Source organism: Crassostrea angulata, chromosome 8, assembly GCF_025612915.1.
Source record: "Crassostrea angulata isolate pt1a10 chromosome 8, ASM2561291v2, whole genome shotgun sequence".
Taxonomy (NCBI): Eukaryota; Metazoa; Mollusca; class Bivalvia; order Ostreida; family Ostreidae; genus Magallana; species Magallana angulata.
Genome location: NC_069118.1, coordinates 21,601,592 through 21,610,317, shown reverse-complemented (window position 1 = coordinate 21,610,317; position 8,726 = coordinate 21,601,592). Strand labels below are relative to the sequence as shown.

General features: G+C 31.9%; 1 protein-coding gene across 1 annotated transcript; it reads left to right on the top strand.

Annotated features, from left to right (window-relative positions):
• Positions 1–5,836: 5,836 nt before the first annotated feature.
• On the top strand, positions 5,837–7,637 carry LOC128160782 (uncharacterized). The gene is made up of 3 exons (XM_052824112.1): positions 5,837–5,874; positions 5,989–6,140; positions 6,464–7,637. Exons 1-3 carry the CDS (start codon positions 5,837–5,839, stop codon positions 7,603–7,605), a joined length of 1,332 nt encoding a protein of 443 aa, XP_052680072.1. The 3' UTR covers positions 7,606–7,637.
• Positions 7,638–8,726: the final 1,089 nt, after the last annotated feature.

Below are 8,726 nucleotides of genomic sequence, written 5' to 3'. Positions count from 1 at the left end.
CTACATATATATATATATATATATATATATATATATATATATATATATATATATATATATATATATATATATATATATATATAGTCTCTAATTTCTTTCATAAACTCGAATTGAATAGAGTAAAATTGGTTTTGTGACATAAAGAGAAATTAAATAAATAACTTTTTTTATTTCATTATATTTGTCAACATCGCATGCTCATATTGGCTTTTTATATTTTTGGAACGAAAAATTATGAGATTTCCGAGGAGGTGAGACACGATTTTGTCTACGGGAGACAAGAAGTTTTGTTCGCCCTGTCACATAATCCTAGACATTTGGACCAATCAGATTACGCATTTTATAAAATAATCATTTTATTGTTTTTCTTTTATCATTTCTTTGATTTTTTACCAGTTGACATCGTTCTACAAGACACCCTCTAGTGATAAGTTGAGCGGATGATTCATGACATCATAACAAAAAGTAGCGAAAAAACCAGAGTTCAAAAATGTCTGTTTTATTTTACTAGGACATGTGATACACCCTGATCAACAACCATATCTGAATGAAAAGAACTGAATAAACCACTAATGATATGATGAAAAAAAGAGAGAATAAAATTGGTGAAATAAAGCAAATGTAATTCAATGTGATGGACATATACATATACATGTATAAGATATAACAATTTCAATGTTTATGTAGTATATGTGAGAAATGGTTTTGAGTATCACTTTTAGAGAGGCACCAAAATTTAGAATTACTCCACTTCTCCCTGTTTTACAATGAATAATGAATTCAATACTTACGCAACACAAGTGCACCCTCCAGATAACACTCATCTTGAATGACAGATCATCATTCATACACAGTACGGAGCAGACGTTGGACTTGTCTCTGGTACACAGGACGCTTTTATATATAGGTAACCATGCTCAAGAACTTTCGAAATCTGGACATGGTCAATGCAATTTGCAGAAAACAGTCGAAAACCATTGTCAATATTTTAGGTCTACAGTCTCTGGTTGTACTACTTACATGTACGATATGTCACTAAGAATATGATAATCTCGTGTGTATGGTTGGTAAGTTACCGAAATGCTTCTGCCAGGTTTTCATTTAAGTCGGCGATGGTATGACTACATTAACGCCATTTACCTCGACTGTTCTCCTCTTCAAGTCCATGACCTTGTAATCATTAACGTCATATTCAGCAATAATTTCCAGGTTCAACTCTACAGTGAATTTCGTGTATCCTATACGAAAAAAAATCTATTGAATTTATAATTTCCGCTTCGAAGCTAGGACACAGGAAGATAATATGGCTAACATAATATTTCGACGGGTCTAAAATTCGAAAAAAATACATGCAGCAAACCAAAAATGTACTACTGATTTTTGCCAACTTGTGTGATTTTTTGTGGTGTTGTTTTTCTGTTTGTTTTTGTCCCATATTATATGAAAAATTGCAAAACATTGAGTCCAGACTACGCCATTTTGTTAACGAAATAGCTTCATTTTGTATTTATATACATGTATGTAATAGACTTTATATATATTTTAGGATACATGTATCAACGAAATATTGACAGTACACGTATCTTTAGTAGAATATAAACAATTCTGATGTACATTAAAAAAAATAACATGCACATGCATTAGAAATATAACTAGTATACTCATTTGTTTGTTTTGTTTATTTTTCCTAAAATAGATGTTGTTACATGAGCTCTCTCTCTCTCTCTCTCTCTCTCTCTCTCTCCTCTCTCTCTCTCTCTCTCTAACATGAACTAGGACTGTCTCACAACATTTTTTACACACAAATATGCAGAGACAGGCATACCTATTTACTATGTCTTGTCCGCAGTACATTACATTTCACACACTACACATACATGTAGTAGCATATCAACAACAAAAAAATCAATGCAGACCAGTAAGTGTCGAGGCTTCCGAGGAGTAGCGATAACAAACTCTTACGAGGGCGCGTCAATAGTAACGAAACGTGAGGTGTTTTTAAGACGCAGGGTCAAATGCCCTCATCGTTTTTCGAAAGAAGTACGACGTGCATGAAAGCTTTTCGATAAGCCGCGAAACAAAAATTCCACTGCGCTGGTGGAAGAATAATAATAAAAACTAGAGCAAAGCTCGTTGCAAAGCAACGAGTAGGTCTTCCGGTAATGTCGAAAGTAAAGTTAGAAGTTCCTGTAAGAAGCAGGTTCTTAAACCAACAAACGTAAGACCAAAAAAAATCGAATTATTCTTGGTACGAGTTAACAAAATCCGAATGATACCAAGTATGAATTAACAAACCTTATCGATTTCAAGAACGACTTAGCAAATACAAATCCGAATCTGTGAAAGTACGATTTAACAATTATCGAATAATTTTGGGTACGAATTAATTTAGCTCTGAACATAAAACTATTTTCTTAACCAAGAATGTGGAATCAAAATTTCCGGAAAAATCAAATTTTAAACCCCTTTATCTTTGTATTGCGTCGGTCGATTTTAGAACGGATTTCAGTTTTGAATTATGAATAATAAGCTCTTATTTTCTGTTTTATGATTAATAACTAATTATCGCTAAAAAATAAGTTATTATGAAAAGACTTTGTAGCACTTTTGACCCCTTATTTGAGGGACTGGCCCCTTTTTCTTGATATCAAATGAAAGGTCTTGTAAATATAAACATATTTTGTTACACAAGTATTCACGAATTGTTAACCGTTCTAGAGATATTCGAACAACTGTGTTTTAGGGGCCGACCCTTAAACTCCTTACCAGGGCCACCAAAAAAATATTTTTAGATCCCATATCGTTAAGAACATTATTTTGAGCAACTTTTCTTCTACAAGGCTTTTCAAAATATTTCTCCTTTTCTAGATATTAATGACCAAATTTTAAGACATCTGGCCCCTTGAAACCCCTAATTACGTATCATATGTCTTAGGTATGGTACCGTATGGATAAACAGATGTACAATGAACATTTTTGGTTCTATAATTGATAACAAATTATTTTTCAGTAAAGAGTTATTATAAAAAGACTTTAGAGCCCTCTTGGCCCCTTTTTTGAGGGGCCAGCCCTTATTCCTTGATATCAAATAAAAGGTCTTTTAAATATAAACACATTTTGCTCACCAAGTGTTCAGAAATTGTTGACCGTTCTAAAGATATCTGAACAATTGTGTTTTAGGGGCCGACCCTTAAAATCCTTACTGGGGCCACCAACAAAAATTATTAAGGTAGCATATTGTTAAGAACATTATTCTAAGCATTTTTTGTTCTATAATGCTTATCAAAATATTTCTCCTTTTCTAGATACTAAAGATCAAAGTTTTGAACTTCTGGCCCCTTGAAGCCCCTAATAACGTTACATATGACTTAGGCATGGTACTGAATAAATAAAAAGATATACAATGAACATTTTTGGTTCTATAATTGATAACAAATTATTTTTCAGTAAAGAGTTATTGCAAAAAGACTTAAGAGCCATTTTGGCCCCTTATTTGAGGGGCCAGCCCCTTTTTCTTGAAATCAAACGCAAGTCCTAGTTAATCTAAACAACTTTTGCTTTACATGTCTTAACAAAATATTTACACATTAAAAGCTAGGGCCGAAAATGTGCGAAAATTTCGTGAAAAAAATTGGTGCCTATTTTTGAGCTCGGGCGAGCTTCGCGGCCTTGCGCATTTTTCAAAATATCAAATAAATAGGATCATCTACAGACATTCATCTACTATCCCTGAAAGTTTCACGTTTCTATCGCAATTAGTTTTTGAGAAGTTACGTGGACAAAATGGTCCTTAAAAATTCACTAAATCCTCAAAATCTCGAACCGGAAGTGACGTCATCAACCAGAAATTTTATAATATCAAGTATATTTGATGCTCAATGTGTCCTGTAAATTTCATGCAAATCGGTCATGTAGTTCACGAGAAATAGCGTTCGAAAAAAGTCAGAAAAAAAATAAAAAATAAAATAATAATAAGGAAAAGAAACAATAGAATAACAAGAGGGTCTTCCGTCGGAAACGGAAGACCCTAACAAACAGAACAATATCAAAAGGCCTTTACACTGTGGTGTAAATACCTAAAAATCAATGCAGACCAACATTTCTTGACACGATAACAGTGTTTTCTATCGACCGTTTTCATTTTGGCAACATTCAAATCATGGACCCGGTGTGATTGAAAATTGATAATCCTAGAAATACTCGTATTTTAAAATGTTGTTATATTTCATATCCATCTTTTACAAATGTGAATCATTCCCAATTTAATTTGTTAAAAGGAAAACCTTGCACTTCTATATACCGGTATATCTCTTAGCTCCTATTCTAAAATCCTTGTTTTAGAGATACCGCAAACAGTTAAGTGGACTTTAGACTTTCATATTTTAGTAAGGAGCAAACACATCACCCGTAAGTATTATTGAATAGTAATTTCGGTTGTATTGAAAAATCCTTCCTTATTGATTGAACAGTTACTATTATTTAGAATTTATTTGTGAATACTTTTAATATCAGCATGTTTACAAATGTTTTATTGATACATGTAGTATGCTAAATCAGTGATATCTTATCTTTTCAGTCAAATCAAATTTTGAATAGAATAAAAATGTTCAACATTATTGAAACATCCTGTCCATATAACAATTGGGTCATTACTGCTCGAAAATTGTGTGCTGATCCAGATAGATACCACTGTTTAATTGATGAATTTTCTCGGACAGGATGGACATGCACGGATCCAATATGGGTAGAAGCGGGTAAGAAAGTAAAATAACAAAACACTGACATTGTGTTGAAATTCTAACAATGATATGGAAGTTGAAAAAAAGTAATACATTAAATATTAACGATGATTTGACAACAAAACAATCAACAAATAAATTTGAACAAACATTCATGTTCGTTGAAATTCATTTTCCGACACTTCTACGTTTATGAACGCATCATACTAATTTTAGACACTGCTGCGAATCAGCTGAACTACGGACCATGTGCTGGAAACATTTGTCCAACTTCCCTTTATCGGTCATCGCTGTATCACTTGTGTAAGATTCAGTGCAAAATCATTTTAAATAATAGGGTTAAACTACTGACAGCTTGCTGCTTTATTTAATTGTTCTTATTTAAAACCATTTAGGCGCTTATTGTAGTTCAAATGTCATCAAAATCAGATATTAGGCTACTAAGTGGTAAAATATTATTTCGAAAATCGTGTTTTTAAATATTTAATGCACGGTTTTTCTCAATCTGTGAGATATTTTTTAAAGATCAATTAAACTAATTAATTTTATTTCATTAATTTTGAAAAGTTTTGTTTTTAATTCACATTGTCTGATAAAATGGACATAGACACGATTTGAGATCTTTTTTTTTTTTTTGCTTTTGAATTATTGTTTTTTGTGCATTTTGAATCATTGACTTAAATTTGAATGTTAGAAGTCAAGTTTCAAGAAAGATAAAGAAGTAATATATCATTGTTATGTGAATAAACCTTAAGTTTTATTTTTTGTTTTCTTAACACATATGCAAAGAACAAAATTTTCCATTCTTTGATAAAATAACTCGTGCTTAACAAGATAAACTGAAATGATGTGTGTTATAACTAATATTATTAACTGAAAAGCAACACTTGATTGAAAGTATATCAATACAACACATTTGTAAACAATAACAAGACTCGATCTTTGTTTATATATCAAACAATTTCGCATTTTGACTGCAACTTTTAAATTGGTCAAAAATAGTATTGTAGATCCTAAACAATGAAAAATAAAATTTGAAAACTTTGAGCTCAAATTATGTTTTAGTCCTTTTAAAAGAAGTTTGCTATTGATTTTCTATGCTAGATGAAGGATGTAGGACAGCAGTGTTAGAAATGTGAGTACCTAAATTATTAAACATTTGCTTACCTGACAAACTTTAGGTTTAGAAAATACATATATTAATTTTACTAATTATTTATTTTTTGTTTTGAAATAACTTTGACTGTAGCACAACATACTCAAAACCACCGAATGTCTCACCAACCTCTGAAGCCAAAGAACATGTCAGCACATCAAGACTTGCATTAGCTTTGGGGTTAATTGTAGGAATTCTAGCAATATGCATAATAGCTGTTGTCGTCGCGGTTACATATTACAGAAGTAAGTAGTTCTATACATGTATAAATCTTATGGAGTTTTTCTGGTATCCGGTAAAACTCCATCACATAGGCTGTTTCAACTGCAATTGAATTAGATGCAATATGTTTTTATTCACATACATATATTGCATTTGTAACCTTCTTCTTTTGTAAAATATCGTTTCACCTCTTATTTTGTTAAGGTTAAATAAATAATAGCGAGTAGCAAAAACTATATTTATATCATACATGTAGCAAATGCAACAAATGATATACTTGCAGGTTTTTAAACATTTAACTTGTGTTTTCTTTTAAAACATGTGTTAATATTTATTGTTTTTTTAGGGAGAAAGAAACGTAAAGGAAGCTATCAAGAAGATCCAGAAGAAAAGAAGGAAATGTTAACACTCGATGATGACAGAGCATTAGCTCGTACCAAACGAGCGTTTCAAACAGGGAAATTTGTTGTCCTTAAAGGAATACAAGGCGCGGGTAAAACTTTTCTGGCTGAACGTCTTCGTGGAGAATGGATAAAACAAAACGCAGACGTTAAATGGATTTGTGAACCAAAATGTATCTCTGAAATATCTGAAGGAATCGGTTATTGTATTCTAGATGACTTATTCTATGAACTTCAATTAGAAAAAGAGGTGCTTGAGGTAAGAAACATGGTGGACGAATTATATGAACGCGTGTCTCTGAATGGAGATAGGAAAATCCTTCTTATTGTTACAAGTTTAATCATGGACAGATGCCCGTCTCTCTTTGCAAAACACCATTATCAGAACATGATTGATTTGGATCATCTATGCACCGAAGATTTAAAAGAAATTTTAGAATTTCACATGGAACAAAATAACATTGTACGGGCTGGTGAAGACTACAGAAAGGAAAAAAGATCAACAACCCAAATGAGCGAAGATTGTTTTGAAAGAGCAATGGCGACTACAGATTATGATTTTCTTAAAGGTCAAGGCATCGGAAAGCCAGCGTCAATTGCTTTAGCTTGTAAATTAATAGGTCAAAACAAATTTAATGGGCAATTTGGTAGATGGATGAAAACACCAGTGTCGTGGTTGTTTAGTGACCTTAACAGTCTATTAAATGACAAAAGACAAAAACGATCAATTATTGCTTTAACAATGGTCGCTTTTCAACCCGAAGAACTCAGCCCCGACAATATCAATTCTGATCTTTTGAACAAATTAATGAAGCTCGAAAACTGTAATTTTAATATGAACTCTCTTATTGCAACATTAAAAGAATTAAGGACATATCTAGAAGAAAAAGATGGTCATTTTACATTCCAAGTGCCTATTGTCAGGAAGGTTCTATTGAAAATTATTTTTCAAAAATATCCGGAACTTATTACATGCTGTGATGAGAAAATACGAAAACGACGCGTGTGTGATTCATTACCTGCAGACATTTACGGAGAATATAGAAAATCTTTCTATATCAAAAAAACTAAATATAATTATGAATAGTTGCAGTGTGTTGATTTCGTTAATAAAGTGGCTTGTTGGATTTAGATTGCATTTTACAGTGCCAATGTTTGGTTAGATTATAATGATTTAAACTGAAAGGTAATTTATTTTAAAAACACATCTATAGCGTTTAAGAAAAGGATAACGATCCCTTCCATTAGATTCCCCCTTTTATATATTTAAGAGGTGTGAAGAAAACAAATCCCCCCCCCCCTCCCCTTTGCAAAAATGAGGGTCTGTTCTGTTTTTCTTTGCTCACAAGACAAATTGTGCGTTTAAACAATTTTTTTTTCTGAGCAAAAATTCGAATAAACCATATGTATATGAAAAAAAAAATGAACCGCAAATTACCACAAAACTGTATGTTACAGTAAAACTCGGTTATAGCGAAGTCCTAGGGACCAATGGATTTACTTCGTTATATCCATAATTCGTTATATCCGTATAACGAATTCGTAATAATAACGATAGCGAATTCACTATATACATGGTTTCTTTCATTAGAAAATAAGTCTTGTTAGGCCTATAAAAAAAGTGTGTGTTTAGAATAATACTGATGAAAAAACTGGGTTAGGTAGGTAGGGATTTTTTTTTATATTTTATCATATTTTTTTCTGCATGAATCCTAAGAATGTTTGTTTGTGTCTTGTTTAAAAACGGATTTTTTAATAGAAATAAAATAAATATAACATTCACAATCGGATAAAAACAGACATCTAAAAATGGTAGGATCGGGGTATTTTTGTAAGTTAGGTCGGGTTACCCTAAACACATAACTTTTTTTCTCTAGTTTCATGTTGCTAAGCGAACATGGTACTGTATGTTTGAATGAGTGCATGTGCGCTTTGATTTGACACGTGGTTTTCTATATTTATTATATGTAATGGCCAGGTACAGGTTACCGATACCTCTAACTAATGACAGATAACTATTAGACCATTATCATTCATGTTTTAATAACTCTGTGCACTATATATGCGTAAAGTTCGTCAAGCATAGAACTCGTTGATATAGTTTTATTTTTCTAATTAAACGTTGTACATGTAATGCATACAGTACCTTAAGTAAGACCAATATAATTTCATGAATCATATATATATCTATATAGTGTTGTGCTGTGC

What these genes read in the sequence shown, in the direction of transcription:
- LOC128160782 (XM_052824112.1), top strand. Translation starts at nt 5,837, where the DNA reads ATGCTAGATGAAGGATGTAGGACAGCAGTGTTAGAAAT. An exon ending in AGGACAGCAGTGTTAGAAAT is followed by an intron (nt 5,875 to 5,988) that starts GTGAGTACCTAA and finishes CTTTGACTGTAG; the next exon opens with CACAACATACTCAAAACCAC. An exon ending in CGCGGTTACATATTACAGAA is followed by an intron (nt 6,141 to 6,463) that starts GTAAGTAGTTCT and finishes TTGTTTTTTTAG; the next exon opens with GGAGAAAGAAACGTAAAGGA.